General features: G+C 42.5%; 2 protein-coding genes across 5 annotated transcripts in view; both read left to right on the forward strand.

Annotated features, from left to right (window-relative positions):
* The window catches only part of PLEKHG1 (pleckstrin homology and RhoGEF domain containing G1), a 135,574-nt gene extending 119,501 nt beyond the window's left edge, over positions 1-16,073 (forward strand). For both annotated transcript variants that reach the window (XM_032183730.1, XM_032183731.1), the window contains 11 exons: positions 701-883; positions 972-1,067; positions 1,184-1,270; positions 3,534-3,567; positions 4,751-4,846; positions 6,148-6,186; positions 6,647-6,669; positions 7,527-7,745; positions 8,177-8,293; positions 9,088-10,756; positions 12,898-16,073. In XM_032183730.1, the coding sequence (XP_032039621.1) occupies positions 701-883; positions 972-1,067; positions 1,184-1,270; positions 3,534-3,567; positions 4,751-4,846; positions 6,148-6,186; positions 6,647-6,669; positions 7,527-7,745; positions 8,177-8,293; positions 9,088-10,756; positions 12,898-14,000 (3,666 nt within the window). In that variant the 3' untranslated portion in view covers positions 14,001-16,073. The remainder of the gene's footprint in view (positions 1-700; positions 884-971; positions 1,068-1,183; positions 1,271-3,533; positions 3,568-4,750; positions 4,847-6,147; positions 6,187-6,646; positions 6,670-7,526; positions 7,746-8,176; positions 8,294-9,087; positions 10,757-12,897) is intronic.
* Positions 16,074-16,244: 171 nt separating this feature from the next.
* Positions 16,245-22,078, forward strand: part of MTHFD1L (methylenetetrahydrofolate dehydrogenase (NADP+ dependent) 1 like) — a 146,472-nt gene continuing 140,638 nt past the window's right edge. For all 3 annotated transcript variants that reach the window (XR_004253072.1, XM_032184138.1, XM_032184139.1), the window contains exons 1-4: positions 16,245-16,346; positions 17,286-17,370; positions 20,724-20,774; positions 20,851-20,904. Coding sequence is in view for 2 of the 3 variants with exons in the window: in XM_032184138.1 (XP_032040029.1) it covers positions 16,246-16,346; positions 17,286-17,370; positions 20,724-20,774; positions 20,851-20,904 (291 nt within the window). In the remaining variant the exon portion in view is untranslated. The remainder of the gene's footprint in view (positions 16,347-17,285; positions 17,371-20,723; positions 20,775-20,850; positions 20,905-22,078) is intronic.

Below are 22,078 nucleotides of genomic sequence, written 5' to 3' on the forward strand. Positions count from 1 at the left end.
CACAGATTTTTGAGGATGTTCTTAGATGTTTCTCCATCTTTTTTTTTTTTTTGTAAGTGATAAATAAGGTGAGAAATATCTATGGTATGTATACAAATCACTCCAAATGCATATAAATCTTGACATCTTCAAATGATCAGTTGACCAAACCACTTCTGGTCCTTTAGTCTTCTGAGAAACATCTCTACAGTCTGAACTCCTCACGGAGGCATCTTCTGGGATGCGCCTACAAGACACAGAGAAGGCATTATAATTCATCCAGCTGGGGACCACACAGCTTCAAGAGAATATTGCAGGGCAATAAACAAACATTCAGAGGGTTTATGGACATAGGCAGGGGAGAGAAGCAGACATGAGAGAGACTGGTGACTACATTACAGTCCATCCTCCACAGTGAGTCCCAGGAGATGGGGTTGAGCTGTTTCACCACTGGCAGCCCTGGGGAGCTCAGGGCTCTTTGCTGTGTCCCCACAGAAGCCACCAGTACTCAGGAGGCTATGCTTTAGTCTGGGCTTAGCATCAAGTCTGGAAGCACCTGGCTATGATGTGTACGTAACCCAACAACCTCAGTACCGGTGGCTTTGCACTGTTGAATGTTATATGGGAGAGCTGGAATGGCCTCAGCAGATTATCCTTTGAATCTTTATTTAAGTAAGACATCTGACATGAACTCTGGTTGTTCTTCTTTGATCTGTTGCAGGAGATACAGAGCTTGCTCACTAACTGGAAAGGACCCGATCTCACCAGTTACGGGGAGTTGGTTCTAGAGGGAACGTTCCGCATTCAGCGAGCCAAAAATGAGCGCACGTTGTTCCTCTTTGACAAACTGCTGCTAATCACGAAAAAGAGGGACGAAATGTTTGCATACAAAGCTCACATATTGGTATGTCAGAGAGCAAACAGCGATGTGCTGGCTCTAGATTTCCCTGAAATTACTCCGTAGTTCACAGTGCTGCCTCTCTTTGTTGCAGTGTGGGAATCTTATGCTTGTTGAAGTGATACCAAAGGAACCACTCAGCTTTAGTGTCTTCCACTACAAAAATCCCAAGATGCAACATACTGTCCAGGTATGACAGAAAAATCCTTGCCTACTGGATAGCTTGATTGATGACCATATGCTATTCCTGACCCTGCATAATGCAGTAAGGCTATTTCTCATAGTGCTGATTTTTATTTTTATCAGGCAAAATCTCAGCAAGACAAACGGCTTTGGATTCTTCATTTGAAGAGGTTAATTCTGGAAAATCATCCTGCTAAGATTCCTGCCAAGGTAAATAAATAAATTAAGCCCTGCTCTTTGAATGTGCATGTAACTTAGGGCAATCTTGTTAGCTGCAAAATGCATTACAATTTAGAGAAATTTTAGACTCCAAGAGATTAACATATTATTTCTTACATCTTTAAAAGTTCCTAAGAATCAGTTGGAAAATTCCACTAAATGCATCTACTGGGCTTGGTATAGGAGTAGAAGAATTTAACTGGGTTAGCAGCATTGCTGTCCACATTAGGATTTGCCCACTAGGATGTGAGTAACAGAGATGCAGCATCAGAAAGCTCTACTGGAGGAGCATTCCTTGGCTTGAAACTGCCTGTCTGCACAACACCGAGGTGTTCTAATTGCAGCATGTATAGACATTACCAAGCTAGTTTTAATCTGTCTTGGCTAGATACCACAGCAGTGAAGGCATTTGCAACACACACTTCACTTTACAAATACAAATACCCATCCCAAACCCCGCATCCTTAGTTGGGATGCTTGGGCCTTTTTTATTTTTATTTTTTGTGAGACAGCTCGAAAGCTTTATGCCAGAGAAAATGAGGCACAGTTCTACATTTCATCACAGTTGTCAGATACCTATTGACACCATACTCATAGCTGTAATGCCTACAAGGAGGGAAGTCTGGTCCTTTTATTTATGAAATCCTGTTTTAGACCTTTAGGTGATGTTTCCCAATGTAACTTGGATTCTTTCTGTTGATATTTTTTTTTTTCCACAGAGTTATACTGCTCGTCTTCCTTTTTTTTTTTTTTTAAAAAAAAAGTATTACTTTCAATGATCATTATTACTTTCAATGATTTTTATGCTGTAGTGAGTAAAAATGTGACTAACATACACAAGAGGTGCATTAACTAATGTTTTCAACGATTCAACACAAAGAGAGTTATAGGATAAAGCAGACCTAGCAGTTGCTATTAGTAATTCTTCTCATATTTTTTTGTTGACAGAGTTTATGGAAGGTATAATGTTTATGCTGGTATCCACGCTTACAATGTGAATGCTTGTTGCAGTTTATTAGATTGTAAAAAATGTTTCAGCATGACTTCAGCTTTTGTATCAAGATTATTCTTTCTCGATGGATTTTTATTTTATCTGTGGAAAAAAAAAAAAGTATCGCCAAAATACACCATAATGCCATTTTCAGATCTTAGAAATAATTTTATTTGAGGAAAAGTTTAACCAAATAAGTCTTTGAGGTTGTCTGCACATATCTTTTGATAAATCTGTGTTTGCACAGGAAAGACTTCCCTCTGTCCAGCTATTGGGGGGGATTTAATATTAGTTCACTTGCGACACCTCGTGGAAAATCACGGAATTGCACCCATAGAGGGTCAAGCAGGTTATCTGGGTATTACGTTTTGGTCTATTTTCTTTCTTATTATCTGATAAACTTGGTAAAACATCCTGCTTATTTTTCCTGAAGAAATGTGTCAAGTTTTAAGCAATCATGAGATATTAGCTGTTTATCTTGTTTCATCTTACTTAAACAAAATGGTGATTTTTTTAATGGCAGTTCGTCAAGGAAACACTTAAAGGACGAAGGGTTGGTAGTGTTCTCTATGCCAACAACATCAGAACTGCAAAAATAGTAAAGGATAAAAAAAATAGTAAAGTTAAACTATTTTATTTTTAGGGAGGAAATGTTTCATGTATCACAAAAAAAAAAAAAAAAAAAAAAAAAAGGAAATATTTGTGATTCCTAGATGTTAGGGCTAGTTTTTTTGCCACTCCCAGCAGCATATGGAGTGGTGTATCAATGGCTCTAAATTCTGGGGCATGTTGACAGGTCCTTGGGGTATGTGTCCCCATGGAGAAGAGCCAGAGTGTTCAGAATGTGTGCAGCATGAGCTGATGTGGGTGATACCAGTGTAGTTTTCAGTGTCAGATGTGCATCACTATATCCCCCAGAAGTTTCTTATCCCAGTTGATGCTGTAGGTACGTGCTCCTCCTCTTGCACTGCCAGAGTGGTAGATGAGCAAGACAGAGCTGTGGTGTGCAGTGAACAAAAGGCTTTTGTGTGGTGCTCTGAAGATAAACTATGGGAAGCTCTTGCCAGGAGAATTCTTCTTCACATATGTAACGTATGCAGCATACAGAGAAAGACAGAGAATAACGATGCTAACAATATTTAATAGCTAAAAAATTAAACTTGATGTTGTCTGCATGTAAACTCACAACTATCTGTAATATGCAACATAATTTGTCCTATTTAAAGTTTAACTTTTTTTTTTTTTTTTTAATGGTGCTTTCAGGCCAAACAGGCAATTCTGGAAATGGATGCCATACGTAAGTTATTTTTCACTTTCACTTAAAAAAAATGAACAAAACTGTCTTCAAAAGTTTGGCTTTGACTGTTGGTTACATCTGAAATGAGAGAAAGCCATGCTTACGCTCCTTGAATTATGACCTTACTGAAAAAAAAACAAAAGCATGCAGATCCCATGGAACTCTCTAGGCATTGAGTTGATGGATCCACAGCCAGCAAATTCTGTCTCATGATTAGCAAGGAAGAGGCAGATTAGACCTTCTGTAAATACTGGTCATTTTGTTTTGCTTATTCCATGCTGATTAAATGCATGATCTTTCCTGCTTTTATAGCATACACTCCTGGATAGGACCCACTGAAAGGCTAGGAATAAGCAAATGGAGTTTGAAGTACATAGCACTGCTATGACTTCCTTATGCTGGCAAAACTGGAGCTGGAGGATTGTGAGGGCAGCTGGCAGCTGTTTGGTGCACAGTGCAGATAATCTGGAAGCCCAGCAAGGGAGCCCAGTGCCCTACAGAAGCAGCATGGTTGGCTGTCCTCTGTCTACGGTTGGACTTGTGGCTGTGGCAGAAACCAAATGCACCCGTGGTACCGTGCCAAGAAAACTTCTTGCTGGAACCCAGCAGGCTTGTTCTTTCCAAAAGTTTGACTGAAAAGTTTATTTACCTGGCCTGTCCCAGGAGCCAGGTTTAGGGAGCATGCATGCGGTTGCTGCTGCCTTGTGTTCCAAATCCAGCCCCATCTGTGCTGTTCTTTCTGCTGCATCTCTTGTTTGCTGCCTCTCCTGGTGCAAGCTGTGTTAGCTCTTCACGTTGCCAGTGATCCCTGGCAGTGTAGGGAAATGAAACAACAGTCTTAGATATAAATGCTGAGGAAGTCTTGGAGTAAAGCAGAATTGTCATTTATTTATGTAGTTATTCTTGTGGAGAATGGGTCAGGAAAGCTTAGACTGAGACACTGGCAAACAATTAAACACAATGCTCGTGCCATCAGTGTTGCTGGGTTAGCATTCTGGAGCAAGGCACAACTAAACGGGTAAAATGTTTTTATGGCTAGATGATTAAGTTGAATACCTCACTTGTTTTGCATCAAGCTCTGATGAAGTGCCATTGGGTGAATCACAAAGAGAAGATGGCACTGCCTCCAAAGAGCTGCTGAGAAGTGTGAAGTAACACTATTTTACCTCTGCTTATTCCACAGATCACCCAGGGTTTCATTATAGCCCCGAGGGAGAAATGAAATCATCATACCAGCCTAAAGAAGGCACTACTCAACAAAGAGTGAGGAGGAAATCAGGTGAATGAACTCGTTTACCATAAAGATGATGAGGAAAGGCAAGCAGGAGTATTTAGCGTTGTTTGAGACTGGGCACATGGAACTGGTCTTTAGCTTGCATTCCACTGAGATTTTACAGAGCACAGTAACTCTGATATACAAGTGGAAGATCTTATTAAGCATTTGTTGCTTGTGTGACTTATTTTGTTTATCCACCACTTCCATTTCATTTCATGAATACATGCATTCCTAATGGTGGATGCATAAAGAACAAGTGATACTTCCTAATGGACAGAAGAATGCATATGCTGGAAAGCCAGTCACATTATTTGTCTGACCTTTCTTGCCCTCACCCCTGAGTAGTTACTGTCTCAGAAGTGGTTCCATCCTGATTATGATAGGCTTGTTATTTCAAAATATAATTACTACCTTTACTTACTGTAATGTCTGCCTTACGTGTAATAGAGATTTGAGAGATGGTTATGTTGATTTTTGCTTTTCTTTCTCCTAGTTCAAACATACATCTGTAATTACTGTTAGTTTGCTCCTGGAGCAATTACAAATGTCTGTGTAGTTGAGTGACTTCATATCGCAGTCACTGTGATCAACTGCTTAAAGACCTTTCCAACTTGGAATGTGTAACATTGTGTATTGGAATGACTTAAACAAGGTTCATGAGAGTACTGATATAGTGATGCATTGTATAGCACCACCCGTGTCCAAAAAAAAAAACCAAAAAACAAATTTTAATTACTTCTCAGGCATCTTCCTTTGTTTCTGAGGTAAAAAATTCCATGGATGTTGTTTTGCCTATAAAAGGAATAATTCAAAATATGGATTGAATGAAATTCTGTGTAACATTCAGCTACTTATACTTTCAAAGTACTGCTTAAAGTGCCTCAAACATATTTCTCAGTACCTCAGACATATTTCTAATTTGAATATAGGAAATCTCCAGCAATTTAGAGAAATAGCATAGATGAGGACTAAGTCTTTAAAAAGCAGGAAGCTTAACACGGCTTTAAACTTCACGTGTGGATTATTTACTTTAAACTTTACGTGTGTGGAAAGCAGGTGCTATAGCATTAGGAACATGTAAGTACTTTGGTAGCAGCTGTAGGTTTCACATTGCAATGTATCCTTTTTTTTTTTTTTTTTTTTTTTTTTTCCAAGAGTGTAAGTTAGCTAAGTGATTAAGATAAGAAAATCTGCCTTTCTTGCATGGGCCCAGAAGATAAAATTTTAGTATCCATGTTATAAAAAGATACCCACAACTTTCATTGGGATGCTGGAGTGCTTAAACATGTTGTTGTATTTTTCAGAACCCTCATCAAGAGTCCATAAAGTTTTGAAGTCAAATGGTAAGCTACTTCCTCTACTGACACTGTCATACCCAGTGTTTCTGTATTTTGTAGAACAAGTAAAAATGGATCCTTTTGTCCTGTAACTTTCCTCAAATACACCTTTGGGAGGGGGAAAGTGGGCAAAGAAAACAAAATGTTAGTGTTGAAATTTATTGTTCGCTTTTCCACATGTGGGTTCTGGTCCCATAAGTGTCTTGGCAACTGGTAATTGAATACCAGGAGTCAGCCACTATGAGTAGTTGTCCATATTGGATCTTTGTTGTGATATTAGGACCTGAGGTGGAACTGTCATAAGAAAACTGCTGTTGTCTCTGTTTTAGAGACCTTCAAGTGAATATTGCTGTTGCATTTTATCCCTTTTTGGGAATTCATAATTGTGTAGCGTTAAACCAGTGACGTAGACTCACACCAGTTTGTTTATGCACTTAATGATGAATTATTGTATTTCTGTTTTCAGAAAGAAGTCCAGATATGCAGAAGGTAAGACATTTCTTGTTTTATTACATTCAAGTAGCATGTAACTTAGAGGAATACATTTGCTGTAGAATCCACATCTTCTTGGTTATGTTCATTTTAAGAAAGAAACAAAACCATAATGTTGTATAGTATCTCCAATAAGATTATTGGAATGAAAGAAACAGAAATACAGCTAGGTATTTCAGGAATATCTAGAAGCCAAAAATTGTCTGATACATAAATTCTTGTACTTTTTAAGTACAGCCCAATCAAATGCTACTGTTATAGGGTACTTGTAAATACCACTATAATCACAGAAATGCTGTGTGTAAAGATAGTGTCTGTTTTTTGCAGGACGTTGTGCCTGTATTAAATGAAAAAAAGATGTTGAGCTTCTTCTGATATGATATCTATGCTATATATGAATCATAACATTTGAACAGAGTCAATACAGCTTGAACAGATGGAAAAGAGTGTTATTCATTTATACATTTTTGTAAGAATTTGTTATAAAGTTCCAGTGCAGTTTGAAAGTCTCCTGTTGATTTCCAGGTCCTAGGCTTATTTGGGACAGAGCTTAGGAGCTAGGAGTTAGGTTTATTAACAGGGTACATTAGATATGACTTCACTGGGATGCCATAAAACTGAAGTCCATCATTACATTATTGTGTGTTTTTGTTGTTGTTGTTGTTGTTTTTTGCATTTTTTTTTCCATTCCTAACATTCTATGGAAAAATACAAATTGTTTTAATTCTTTGCATGTGCATCCCATTTCAGTGTAGCAAACTGAATGTTGCTAAAACATGGTTGATAAGTACCATATAAGACAGTGTCATGCTACAATATATAGACTCTTAATCGGTACTTTTATTTTTTTCCAGCGGATTGGTATAGAAGGAGCCCTATTGTCTCAAGCCACCAAACTAGGATCAAATGAAACCCTGCTGAATTCTAGGAAGAAGGTTTCATTGGAACCCAGTGGGCTAGAGAGCCAATTTCAAGAGTCCATTGAGCCAGCCTACAGCAGTGATCAGGATGAAAATCTCCAGACTTCTGCTGTGGAACAGATTGATGCTGATGATGAAGAAGAAGCTGAACAGGTAGGAAAAAGAGGGGGAAAAAATCCTTTTGTCCTGGGGAGGATGGAAGAGGGATTAAAAGTATCTGCAAAACTGCAAGGAGGCATGCATCTGCAATTTATGCTCCTTACAAATATTTTTATTTTTATAAATATTTTATTTTGCTTTTCCTAGTCCAATTCATGTGTATTCTACACCTGTGTTATTGTACACACATTCTGTTTTCATCCCCTTTTGTCAAGCTGTGCAAATTAACTTAATTTAGCTAGTTATTGAAAAGAAAGTTTTCTTGACTCTGAAATATTTCTATGTACTAATGAGCATTGCATCCTTCAGCTATGGATACCTGACCTGGCTCTGCTGTTCTAGCTGCTTAGTAATTATTTTAAATAACACTGTAAAAAGTACTGAATTTTAATAGCCCTACCTTGCTCCCTTCTTTTAAATCACAGGGAATGCAACAGAATTCACTACAGAAATCAAAAGGAGGAAGGAAAAGACTTAATAGTCAAGCTGCTGAAAATGTTGAAAAACGAAGAAGTGTTAATCTCAACAAGTGTGAAATGCAGGTATATATATATATATTTTACTTCTGTTTTGCTAGGCATCATAGATATGTCAAATCTGTGGTTTTTTTTTTCTCTAGGTAGACAGGTAAGTCATGTTGTGTTTTTCATGTTTTAATATTCATCTGTGTGGACTTCAAAGAGAATTCTTTCAGGGGCAGGGAAAAAAAAATCAAACAGTCAGCACTAACTTAAACCAAAAGAAGTAATCTTCTGTCTCTGCCAGGTAAGCCTACAGCATCCTTCATATTAGCATTAGCAGGGATGTGACCTTGCTGTAAATTAGATCTGCTAGCTGAGCTGGACGAAAATTCACTCCAAAAAAAAAAATTGAAAAATTTTCAGTGGCATGTGCTAGAGAGCATAACATACCTTTCTGCTAGGGTTATAGGTAATAGGAAAGGGAGGAGAACAGAACTTTTGGCACAAGCCCAGAGTCAGATTAACTTTATCTAATTGTGAAACTGCAGAGCTAGCATAAAAGGTTTAATCTAACCCCTGCCAAATAAATTTGCCTTTAATTACTTATGCTTTAGCATGTCCTGGTGTCTTGTATTTGAAGTAAGGCAATATTAAATGCCAACAGTGAACTATGAGCCAGGATAAGGATTAGGAGGCAAAGTAGTCTGGCATTGCCACTGTGGTTGCCTGGCTCTCTAGCAAGGAGTTTGCTTGCCCTACCCATCTCCACCTGAATTCATGCTGCAGGGCAGTCCTATGAATGGAGGGAATCTCTGTATTATTGCAGGGAATAGACTAACATATTCATTCATACTGCATATTTCAAATCTCCACAGAGCTCCAAAGATCCTTCAGATGAAGAGTCCACTCAATTGAGTGCTGATCTTCCATTTTCCTGCTCAGCTAGGCAGTCGCAGTTGCCTAGACAATTCAGCACGCCCCAGACCAACTCGCTGATCATGAATATCCTGGGGGGAACTACCTCTGTGAGAAACATCTGGACTGACCATCAAATTAGGCAGGCATTGTTTCCTAGCCGACGTCCACCTTACGAGAATGAAGACGATGAAGACGATTATCAGATGTTTGTACCGTCAGTGTCTACATCCAACACTAGTCCAGCTGTTGGTGGAGAAAGGAGGGGTCCTTCTGGTCGGCCATGCAGCTGGCACTTGGGGGTAATGCATCAGAATGAAACTACCAGCTCCAGTCATCACAAAATCGTTAGGCGGGCCAGTAGCGCTGGTGAAAGTAACACAGCCAGCACAAGGTATAAAATCAGTGAGCGCAGTTCTCGAAGGGATGTGAAGAGAACAGAGGTGAGCGGTATGAATGCATATCCCGAATCTTCAGAGGAGCTGACCATTGATGATATTGAACACGTTTATGACAATATCAGCTATGAAGACTTAAAGCTGATGGGTCTGACAAGAAGGGAGGAAACACACCATGGTCCCCAGAGATCTGCTAGAGACTCTCTCTATGAGGCTGAAAACAAAAGCAGCTTAGATTCACCCACCAAAAAGCGGATAACAAATCAAAACAGGGCCTCCCTTCGTGCTAGCAGGGATGAGATCCTACTCAGTAGAGAAGCACCTACTTCAAGTTTGGATGAACTCAGAATTGTTGAAGATAACATCTATGACACCATAGCGCTTCCAGAAACACCGCTATTGAATTTTAAGTGTGACCCCTTAAAATGTTCTAAAAGGCGGAGTTTTCTGGGCCTGGAAAAAGACTTGCCATGCTCTGACAATCTGCAGCAGTTCGTTTCTGAGGAGAGCCTCCAGTTCAGTGAAGATGAGAGTCCTTACCATCGAGTTCCTGTTGACAATGACTATTTGAGCTTAGTAGACAGCTCTTCCAACTCCGATTCATTGTCCCATAAGTCTGCAGCAGATAAACTGTCAGAGGAGGTAGATGAGATCTGGAATGACCTGGAGAATTACATCAAGAAGAATCAGGAAAAGACAAGAGACCGAATTCTCGCAGCCTTTCCTGTTTGTAAAGATGATATGCAGGAAAGGCTGCATGCTGGTAGTACACCTGAACTGAGTAAAGATGTAGAGTACTCACTGTCTACTCTCTCTCTGCCAGAAACTCCAATTTTCCCTAAAACTGTGAAGCCTAGGGCTGCCACCTTAAGCGAGACCAGTCTCAAACTTGAAGACACTACAGCATGCAAGGAGACCTCTTTAGCAAGTCTGAACAGATCTTCCTTCTCCAGTGAGATGCCTTTTGTAGATAGCCCATATGAATCTGCCAATAGTATTCTATCCAATGCACATACGGAGGGCATGGAAAATGACACGGCTATCACGGATAAAACAAAGAACAGAGTTTTTATGATGGCCAGGCAATACAGTCAGAAAATTAAGAAGGCTAACCAGCTTTTGAAAGTTAAAAGTCCAGAGCAGGAACAGCCAGCTAGCAGACAACAGAAGCTGAAACACAAAGATCTTGCTGCTATTCTGGAGGAGAAGAAACAAGGTGGTCCTGCTATTGGTATGTTAAGAATATTCCTATACAGATTTATTTCTTTAGTAACTTTCTGTGAAATTTTTGTATGCAGTTGGAAAATTATGAATTTTCTCCACGTTGAATATCTGTATTGCATTTTTGGTGTTACCAGTGAAAGGAGTTTTTTGTGACTGTTTCTGACATGAATAGTCCTTTGTATCTCAACAAATGCTTGCCGTTACTTGATAAAATTGGTAAGAAATCCTGGGACAGTGTCAGGAAAGATCAATTCAGCTTAGGCCATAAATAGAAATCCTGCCTGAAGCACCACTGGTCTCTTTATAGAAAAGTAGTTATTTCCTTTAATAGCGTGATCTTCAGATTTTTATTAAAAACCTATATAGGTTCACTTTCACAGGTCATGTAGTTTTGCTAAGGTACTATCCACATCACACTTAACAAGCATAAGGAGTGGGGTCAGATAAGATAGAGCTAGTTGTCTTTCTAATAAACATACAAAGTCATGGGTATGCAACAACTTTGGAACTATTTTTGTCCATATTCAATCAAAACAAATTGCAGCCATGGAGCCAGCAGACTCCACACACTGGAGTGTCATTCTTGCCTCCTGGTGGTATTTATAAAAGTCCCTAAATATCTTATTCACTAGACCATTTCAGAATGTTCTTCTCCATTTTGTCATGAAACAAACAGAATCTAATTGGAACTGTTTCCTTGCGTGCTGCTGTGCTGCCTGCAGTACTTTTGTATGGGACATGTTGTAGGAAATGTTATGAGCACCAAACATCATGTCACAGTGGCAGAATTGTTCATGAATTAAGCAGTGGGGCGAATTCAAAGATGTACACTATTTGAATAAGTATCCCAAAGTGCAGTATTGAACCAAACTTCAGAGGTTCTTGAAAGGCCTTTGACCATTTCCTAGCTAACCATTTCTCCCTGTAAGGTATCATTGGTTTCATCATTTTCTCTCGAGAAGCCCAGTGGTGCATTTCCTTGAACTAGTATGGCTTGAAAGCAGCTGTGAATCTGCTCCCTCTGGCGTCTCTCAGACACATAATCCTTTCTCCCACTTCCAGCCTTTCCACAGGATGTTAGTCTGTCCCCTTTACTCTTCCCAGGCAGTGGTTAGTGCCTCCTTGGCTTTTTAAAAGGAGTCTCCCTGTCTCAGGAAAGCCACATACGAAAATACAACCCCACTCCAGAGCAGAGGCTGTGTCTGCCCAAGCAGGACAAGTCTTAAGAGAACTGCAGGTAGTTGCTGCAGCTTATCCAGCTGCTTAGTATGCTGGCCTGAAAACTAGGTTAGTCCCATCCAACAGCAAGCTCTCTACAAGCGTGCTCTTGTGCCTTGTTTGCCAACTCTCTTGCAGCTCTCAGGCTCTTGTGGGATAAGGAGGGAAAGGAAGAGGAACAGTGATCAAGCAGATAATTAGCCATTCCTATCTTTTTCTGGTGTAAAAATGACGTGGAAAATAGATGAAAATTGTGTTCTTTCATGCTTTCTCCCATGCTTTTCTGCATTTAGCTAGACAGGTATTATTTAGAAGGCAGTCTTCAAGCTAGTGAACTGGCTGCAAGCACAGGTATGTTTGCAGTGGTCTGATCAAACAAAACTGTTGGATAAACAAGTAGACCTGCAGGCAGCAGCTCCTCTAGGCTCTTTCCCTTCACAGGGCAGTACAGTTATGCCTGTGTCACACCAGTACGATTCACATTTAGAGGGGTAAAATCATTGTCTTTCAAGATGAAAAACTACCAGTCTGGTGACTTGGAAATAATGGAGGCTTAAACAGTTTCAGATTTAATAGCAACTTCTTCTGTAATTTTCTTCCGTAACTGGTGATTATACTGCTCTCATTGCGTTGTGGAATTTGTGATTCATTGACTGCTTGCTGTTGCAACACGTTAGGCTTTTTATTTTTTTCAATGCAATTTACTGAATTGCAATGAAATGCATTGAAGACAATGCAAACGTGCCAGTGAGGTGTGGTTCTTCTAGTCTTTGTTATTTCGTGTTACTTTGTTGCCTGTGAGGCTGAAGACACTGACAAAGCTGTAAACTTTTCTCTTGCCAATACAAAGCATTTTGGGATTTTTAAATTTGCATGCAACACATTTGAATGGGTTGTTTGTCTCATATGTTAAATCTCTCTCTTCTCTAGGTGCCAGAATAGCTGAGTATTCCCAGCTCTATGACCAGATTGTCTTCAGGGACAGTTCACCTAAGGTCCAAAAGGAAGCCTGGGCCAGCCCTCAGGAGCCATCAGCCGTGAGGTTTTCCACTCCTGTGGCTGCGTCTCCCCCCCGTTCCCAGGCTGCCAGTGAATGCCCAAGAGCAGAGGATTGGCTCTTGCATTCTACATACAGCAACGGCGAGCTGGCTGACTTTTCTCCATGGCCTGAGTCCCAAGACCCAAAGTCCAAGGGCTCATATGCAGAAGCTGGTACAAAAAGCAATTCAAAGCAGTTGCCGTCAGCTTGCTCAGTGCCTTCCCTTCAGATTTCTAACCGTTTGCATGTCCCAGCGCAGAGGTGGAGTACAATTATAAGCCAACCTAACAAAGAAAATTTACATCAAGATCACATCTATAACTCCCTTGGGAGGAGAGTAAGCAATATGAAGCCACAGGCATACAGCCGGTCACAGTCGTCTTCCTCAATCGTTGTCAATAGGTCTGGAGAATCCATTGTATATCCTAATGAAACGGACAAGAAAAAGTTTCATTCGAGTAGAAACTTCCGATTCAACAGCCATCAAACGCTGGGTATTGCTTCAGCATGTACGGGGCTTGATACAAGAAAGCAGATCCCTGAAAACTATTCAGATATGATTCTGCAGGATTCTCAAAAGGTCCTGAGAATAAACAGGACCTCCCCTCTGACTGCACAGATGGCCACTCAGAACTATTTTTCTAACTTCAAAGACACTGAAGAAAGGGAAGGGGATGATGATGACTATGTAGAAATAAAGTCTGAAGATGAGGGATCTGACCTGGAAACTTCTCAGAACCAAACAAGGAAACTGGATCCCAAATTGCACAACACGGACACTGCTCCTTCTGAAACGCTCTGCAGCAAAACTGTGTCTTGTACTCCTGCAAAGTCCAGCAGCAGCAAGCATGCGCTTACCCCGTATCTGACTGCATACAGCGATTCAGACAAACTGAACGACTACCTGTGGAGAGTACCATCTCCTAACCAGCAGAATATCGTCCAGTCTTTAAGGGAAAAGTTTCAGTGTCTTAGTTCAAGTAGCTTTGCTTGATGCTTCCAGTGATTTCTAGCTGTACATGAAGAGTATATACTAGGACAATCAGTACTGGCATTATGTATTTCTGTAATATTACACCATCAGGCATTGTATCACAGTAATATTGTAAATAGATGTGAAATGTATCTTTTTTTTTTTTAATGGTTTAGAATCCTGGAAGTTAAAAGGCCACATGTGCACTGTCTGCTGTCTCACTCCATAATGCAGGTGGGCTTCAGATCTCATATTTAACCTCTGCATCTCCTCCCTTCCTTCTCCTCAGCTGAGTTTCTTGTTAGGTGTGATACCCCTTGGTTCGTACTGTCTATCCAGGTATGATACCATTTGATTGTTAAGCCATGTTACCATGTGAAAACCTTAGTATTTGGACTTCTGAGTTGTGACCGGTTCTACGTCCAAAATATCCATGTGATTACTCTGGTGGCATGTGGTAGCAGTTGGCTGAGTGGCTGCTCCTCTGAGGGCGCATATTTCTGAGCACAGTTCTGGTAATAACACCAACATGCCACATGTGCAACTGCACAAACTTGTCTTATGTTACTTTTTGACAGAGAAATTCCAAGTGTACAGGACCAATGCATGTGACACCAAATATGCTATGTTACTTTAGAGCAGACTTGTTTTAAACAAGATCTAGTCCCTGTGCTTATGAGCAACGTCAGACGATAGCTGTGTCTGAAGCCTTTTCTACTTTCTATAGCTGCACAGTAGGCAGAGGACAGGCCGTGGCAGCTTTTTTATGTGAATCTGTCAGCATGACACCATCCTTGTGTGTAGGATGTTCTGGGCAGTAGAAGGGAAGCTCTGTTGCTTGTGGACACGACTAGACAGAGCCCTGGCTTTGTAAGTCCAGCGTTTGCAGTGTTTGTGACATACAGGCAAAATCCGAGTAGCTTGTAGCTCAGAGCCTAGCACTTGAAAGCCGCTGTGTGTGGATTTCCCAAGCGTCATTTACATGCAGTGGCCTGCAGCTTGTTTGGTCAGGTCCCAAAATCAGTAACCCTGAGAGAGAACGGGACTTGGCTGGATGCTGGGGTTAACCATTCATCACGCGGCGTGTTTGAGCCACAGGGTGTTTCAGCAATACTGCTGGGTGAGTTACAAGCTGTCTTCCCCAGGGGAGGCATCTCCATCGTAGGAAGTGATCCTTCCTGGCAGAGCGGGGTGAAAGAGGCATTTTCTAAACCAGCCAGCACTGAATCTCATTCAATTCGTGTACAAGTAGCTTAAAAATGAGAATACATTCCATTCTTTCGCAAATGATGTGCAGAGTAAATGCTTCCATTTATAGGAACAGACTTTCCGGTATGATGCACGTTTACTCCCTTTTGTCATCTTCATTGCACAGCTTTGGATTCTGTTACTTGAAAACATTGTACCGATAGGAAAGCCTAAATATGTCTGCACTGACCATCTGAGTAACTGTTGTTGTTTTTTGGTGCTGAAGTTCTCCAGATTACGCAGATAAAGCCAGTACTGAGTTAAACATACCATTAAACAAAGGAGTGGAAGTAATACTTTCACTACCCACGCATCGCTCCCCTCAGTCACCGAGCACTGCGCTTCCAGAACCGCTGCCTATTTCCACCACTGGTTACGACGAGGAAAAAATGAGGTTATCAACGTACAGCTAATTACTTGCAGGTTGCGATTTAAGGACTGGAACTTTTTAGAACGGAGTTTAAATTATTTACCAGACGTGTCTTGCATCGGCTAGGAGGTGTTAGGGCGAGGGCTGGCTGGTCGGGGTGCTTACCAACGTGTGCCAGGCCCGCCGGTTGAGCAATGATGTACATAGTTACGCCGCCGAGATGTAGTGGAGCCCGTATTTATTTAATATAGCTTGTAAAGTATTGTAAATACGAACAGGAGTTAAATCTCTGCTTGACACCCCCTCACCCCGCGCGCTCTAGATCCGTTGAAACCGCACCTCAACGCCATCGGTGGAGCTGGAACAAAAGAGAGGAGAAAAAAATAATAATAATTATTAAAGAAAAGGGAGTTGTACCAGCGCGTAGCGTGTCTCCCAGGGACCATTTCATATATTTTTAATAAACGTCGAGTACTCCAAAACGCCGCGGCTCTCTTCTTTCCGGGGCGGGGGGGCGGAAGAAAAGGGGGCTCCGCCGGGGCGGGGAGCGGGGCAGGGGGGAAGGCGGTGCTCGGATGAGCACCGCCTTCCCCCCTGCCCCGCTCCCCGCCCCGGCTTCGCCGCCGTTCAGCCCGGTGGAGGCTGAGGATGAGGCTGGGGCTGCGGCTCCCGGCGCTGCGGGGCCGCCTCCTGCCGCCCGCAGTGCCCGGGGCCCCGCGGCGGGGGCTGAGCGTGCCGCGGGCGGCGCGGTGAGCGGGGGGCGGCGCTGCCGGCTGATGCAACCGAGGGGTGGGGGGGGAAGGAAGGGGGCCGAAAGCGGGGATGGGGTTGGGGGTGGTGGGGATGGGGGGCTCTGCCTGCGAGGGTACGGCTCCGGGGGGGCTGGGGATGGCCCGCGGAGAGAGCTTGCGAGAGATCTTGCGAGCCCTCGCCGGCCATGTGGCCACCAAACCCCATCCGGGACGCGGTGCTAGGTTCTGCGAAGGGGATGTCCGGCCCTAAAATGCTTCTCTAGGCTGCATTTTGCTTGCTGGGGGGGGGAGGGGGATAAATGGGAGCAGGGGTCTCCCGCTCGCCGCAACATCCCCCCCTTTGTACGTGCCTAAGGTAGCGGAGCTGCCAGTAATTCCCCCATAACATTTTCCAGCAGGGCTGCCCGGTGCCTGGCCGCTGCTTCTGCCGCTCTTTCCAAGAAAACAGAGCAGCAAACAGAGCTCCTCTGTCTCCCTGCCGCCCGCAGCTCTGAACGGCATCCAGAAAGCGGCAGTTTTACCGCTGGGGATGCCAGGGGAGCTGTAGCAGCCCGAGGTGGAAAGGAGCTGCAGTGCTTCCTTCTCGGGCTGCAGACCCGCCTGGCCCCGGGGTGGTGGCTCGGTGGCATCTCCGTGCCGTGGGGCCAGGCAAGCCTCCTCACGAAGCAGTGACACAGCACGGTTATAAAGGTTGGGGCATGTTGGAGCACTGATGCTGTAAAACAAAGGCATCCCGGGCTGTTCAGGTTTTCTCCACCTGGCTGCTAAACGCCACCCTTCACAGCATACAAGGCATTTTGGTAATTAAAAATGTGTGTGCCTAAGCGTTTATTCTCTATTACTAGCTAACGTGGGTTTCAGCTGACTCATGGGAGGTCAGTTTCTTGTTTGTTTGCTTTCTGCTAAAAATCTGCCTGTGCTGTTATTTTGTTGCAGCAAGATTGCTGAGAATGCAAGAAAATCCTTGGCCTCTCTTAAGAGAGAAAACCCTCGGCTTGAGCCAACGCTTGCCATCATCCAGGTAAAACATGAGAGATCGCATTTAGTGTCGTTTCTTGTTTGAGACTTCAGGAGCATATGATGGAGAAAGCAACTCTTTCAAGTAAAATGATAGGAGCCAGTCACACCATCTGCTTAAAGGTTGAGGGAGGACTCTCAGAGTTTTGGGGCTCATAATTCATTCACCAGGCCTAAAACAGGCCCAGCAAGCCTCAGGTGGCAGCAAAGTGGCTGTTAGGGAGAAGGAGATTGTTTTATTCCTCCTTTTGCTAAAACCTTCCCTATAGCAAGTGCAGATTGCCTTTTCTCAGGTTGTTTAAGTCAATTCATGTAACGGAGTTAAAGCAGTTTTTCTCAGCCTTTATTTAGCTTGAAGCTTTTGTTGCAGTCCTGTATAACATGTTGATAGGCCTGAAAAACTGGGCCTTTCTTTGCTGTCCTCCCCCAAAATAACTCTGCCAGGGCAGAGGAAAAAACAGCTTCTTCCTGCCAGCCTGGTTACCGCTGGGCAGCTCTGATGTGCGACTGCATTATACTGTCCTGGGGAAAGAGCTACCCTGAAAAGTCCTAGGCACCTCAAAAGGGCCTTTATGCAATACACGCCCTAAAATACTGCTAGCTTTCAAAAGGAGCAGCACTTCCTAAGGTGGAGCACTTTCTTACTAATTGAGAGCTGGTGTGCTGGTAGCCTCTGAAGAGCTTCGTACCCTAGTGGAACTGTTGGTTTTGAAATAGGCAAACAAACTCCTGAGTGAGGGTTGCTTTTCCTGCAGAGCTGAAACATGTTCCCCTTCAGATTTCTGAAGATGTAGGGGCCCAGAAGCTGGGCTGTTGGCCATTCAGAGCAGGACCCAGACCTGCACAGGCAGAAACATCCTTGTCCTGTTTCCTAGGGTGGTCTTGGTGGCTCTGAAGCAGCGCATGCTGAATCTTTGACTTAGTGGGTTTCAGTTTTAAAACCTAACTATAAATATTTTGAAACAGTAACAATGAATCTAAGAGATGATGCACCAGCTTTATTTCAGTAGGTCATCTAGAGAGGCTGAGTGAGCAGGCTTTCTTCCATCTCTTACCCTCCAGGTAACAGTGGTTACTCTTTTCAGACAGCCCTCTGTATGGCTGTGAGTTTTACGGGCTGACAAAGAAAAGTGGTCACCTGTTGTCAGGGGCATTGTGTGAGGAAGGGGGAGGTTCTGGCTCATTTATAATATGATTTAGGACGTGTTTAACATCAGTGTTTTGGTTTGGATCACGTTTGTGCTTTAAACAAATGTCACTCTGGTATCCCCATGCACCCTACCTGATCTGCATTATGAGACGGCTGCAGAACATGTGGCTTGATCCCTCTGCATGAAATTCACTCAGCTGATACTTTTCAGCTGTGTGTCACTCTAGCTCTAGCCTGGTAGTGAGGGCTGAAGTAGAATTCCTTGTACATCCATATTTGCTGGTACAAAGAGGACTTATTTTAGTCTGTTAATGCTCTCGTGGTGCTCTGCTCTCCTGGGTAACACAGGCAGAGCCCTGAGGTTTGTGCTGCTCTCCAAGTGACACGTTGCAGCCAGACGAGCAGAGGGAAATGATCTCTTCATCCAGCTGTTCATAGCTGGCAGCAGCTGGCACAGCGTGGCAGCACCTCTGCAGCAGTGCTGGGAACGTGGAGTTTCAGGCTGAGTCTGCTCTGGAAATGGCTCTAGTTGCCTGCTTTTCCCCTCCAGCCACCTGAGCCTGAGTCAATTTCGTGATTGGTACCTGCACTGCTTGTAATCCATGTTGAACCTGAACTGGACCTGTACAACAGCAAAAAAATCCCTGGTGGCTGCTGTTTAATTATATTTAAGCTGAAAATGAGTATCTAGCATCAGGATCCTGTTCAGCTCTGGAGCTGTTGCCCTGCAGCCTGCTGGCCTGCATTGTCAGGCCTGGCCGTGCTCCCCGCAGGTTGTGGTGGCGCTGGGTCAGTTCAAGGACTGCTGCACCAGCAGGAGATGAGCTCTCATCAGGGGGTGGTATCATGCTGCTGGTGCCTGAACCCCAATTAAGTCGTGTTAACAGTCCTGTTAGGTAGGTATCGGCAAGGGGGTTACAATGTCATGTTTTGTGGCATACAGGAGCAGCTGCTAAGCTGTCCTTAACGTCACCTCTCCTTCCCTTGCATCAGTGCTGGTTTCACTCATGTTCTCAATGCAGTGGTCTCTGCAATGCCCCTCACACCCAGGTGCCAGATTTGGGGAGTGGAAGAGGAGTGTCAGTGCCGCACTGAGTATACTGGTAGTGCTGGACTCTGTGTGGGATATGGAGGATCTCAGTGTCTGTTTTAAATCCTGTGGTTTTTTTTTTCATTGTTAGCTTTTTAGGGAGTTAACAGGTCAGTGAATTGTTATGGGCTTGAACCAAAATCGTTTTGGGTGACACTAGTCACAGATGAAGCCAGTGCTGGAGGCTGTCCACTAAGCGAATGTCCTGTCTCCAATGAGAAATCATTCACACGGGGGAAGCTACATAGAATGTATGCATTGAATTGTAATGAACCCTTTCATAACAGTTTATTTTGGTCCCATTGTATGGATTGGAAAACACATTTTATACATAATCATATAATTGTGATAATAAGTGTTTTTTTATTAATTTTGTTATAAAGCCCCTGCTTTTTAAGAGGTGGAAGTCTTGGCATCCTGTTGATAGGAGGTTTATAGTTCTGGATATTGAATTCTGTTTTATAGTTGCAATATATGAAAATTGAAAAGTCTCCTAAAGTTCAAGATTAAGTGGTAAGCCAAAAAAATAAAAAAGGAAATATTGTGATAAATATGATGCAAATAGTAGTGGAGACCTCAGGGCAGGAGGAGTGCCAGGTGAGATGGAGCTTCTCCCAGGTAAATCTGCCCAGGAGATGTTTCTGGCCTGTCTGCTGGCAGCTGGGAGGAGCTGGTAACTTTTTCTTTCATATGACAGAGCTCACTGTAATGTGTGATGGTAATGATTTGCTAGTGTTGTTTGGTAATATGGGGGGAGAGGGGCAGGCAGATAATGCAGAAAATGCTAGCATTGCTGTTGCCAATATCTTCCTTGTTAGATGGCTGGATGGAGAATGGTATTTCCAGATACAGGCTGGCACCTTTCTCAAATGGTAAACTCACATTAAGGAAATGGCCAGTCTTATCTATAAAAGCCATGCTAATCTCAGCACACACTTATACTAGTCAAACCAAAATACGTTTGTTGAATGGTCATGTGCTTGTTTATTGTTTTTTAACACTAGTGGACACAGGCACCCTCACTATGTTTCTTGCATACAGCTGTGTATTAGTACGCTGACATTTTTTAAATGTAAATTTATTATTTTAGAACTTATTTTCTCTTTTGTTCCCCAAGGCACGTAATGACCCTTTGGTCCAAGAAATAAACAAGAACTTTGCTGAGGAGGTAAGCTTTAGACAATATGCTTTTTATCACTTATGAGCTACCTGCGTGTGGTAATTGTCATTTTTCCTTTTGGCAGGTTGGTCTACGTGTTATTCACATCTGTCTACCTGAAGGCAGCAGCAAAGATGAGGTAACCACAGTACCCAAATGACTCTTCCTTTTTTGCTTTCATCATAAACTTTTATTTATTGCTGACATTGATTATCAATTTGAGCAGATCTCTCTGTTAACTCAAATGAGGTTTGGGACTGTCTTAGATAGTAAGTGTTAATCCCAGTTTGACAAGTGCTGTCCCCAGAAGCCTGAGGCAGAATCAGCAGTCATGTTTTGTTTCCGTGTCTGGTATATCACTGCAGCATCTCGTCATAGCAGGCAAAGACTGTGTGTCTTCTGTGTTTGGTGGAAGCTCTGGGCTAGGGCTCCCATTTGATACTCTATCTCCCACAGCTGCTCTTGTGACCTTAAATCTATTTATGGAGCTCTTGATTCTTGCCCAAGTTTTACTCAGGGAAATTAGAGATTAATTGCTTTGGGATGGGGGCAGGGGATTGAATTATTTTGCCTTTTTATTGATCTTGTAATGCCTGAAGTACATATTAAAAATTTCATCTACCCCAATTCACTAGAAGGCTACCTTCTTACCTTGTTAAAGCATTAGCTTGGAGGCACAGCACTAATATCGAGTATGTTTTACATATTGCAAACCATATTAATGTACACAGTCCTGAGGCATCAGATAGTGAAAACAGCAAAGGAATTTGTAGTAGAAGATGCCGCTGTTCCCAGCTGGTCTCCTCATGCTTGGGAGACTTGATAATACTGCATGCTTACTGATTTTGTGTATTGTTTTGTATTTGGTACACTTTGTTTTTAAAATGTTACTGTCTTGCACTATGTCAAAAATGGCTTCCATGTGTATTGAGAGGAACTTACAGCTTTGTATTTGTTATATGTTCCTTATGTTGACTAATTTTAGGAGTCCAGTTTTGTGGATGATGAATAGTAAGCTAGCTATGTAAGAAAGATGGGATTTTGAAATGAAGATCAAATACACTTTGCTGTTAGTAAATGAGTTTTATCTGCTGAATAACACAGTAGGAAATACATGTAGGTGAAAAATTTAGTTGGTATGGAGCAGTAGCTGATGTAATATTGGAGTAATATCTTTGAAAGTGGCTGAGCTATATGTAAGGAATAACAGGGTATTTTTGTTATTTGAGGTAAGCTACTTTTAAGAAAGTTGCTAAGTTTGCTTACCTTGCCTACTTGTTTGCGGCTGCTGCGATTTTTTCCATCCATTAAAA

The sequence above is a fragment of the Aythya fuligula genome, chromosome 3 (assembly GCF_009819795.1).
Source record: "Aythya fuligula isolate bAytFul2 chromosome 3, bAytFul2.pri, whole genome shotgun sequence".
Classification (NCBI taxonomy): domain Eukaryota; kingdom Metazoa; phylum Chordata; class Aves; order Anseriformes; family Anatidae; genus Aythya; species Aythya fuligula.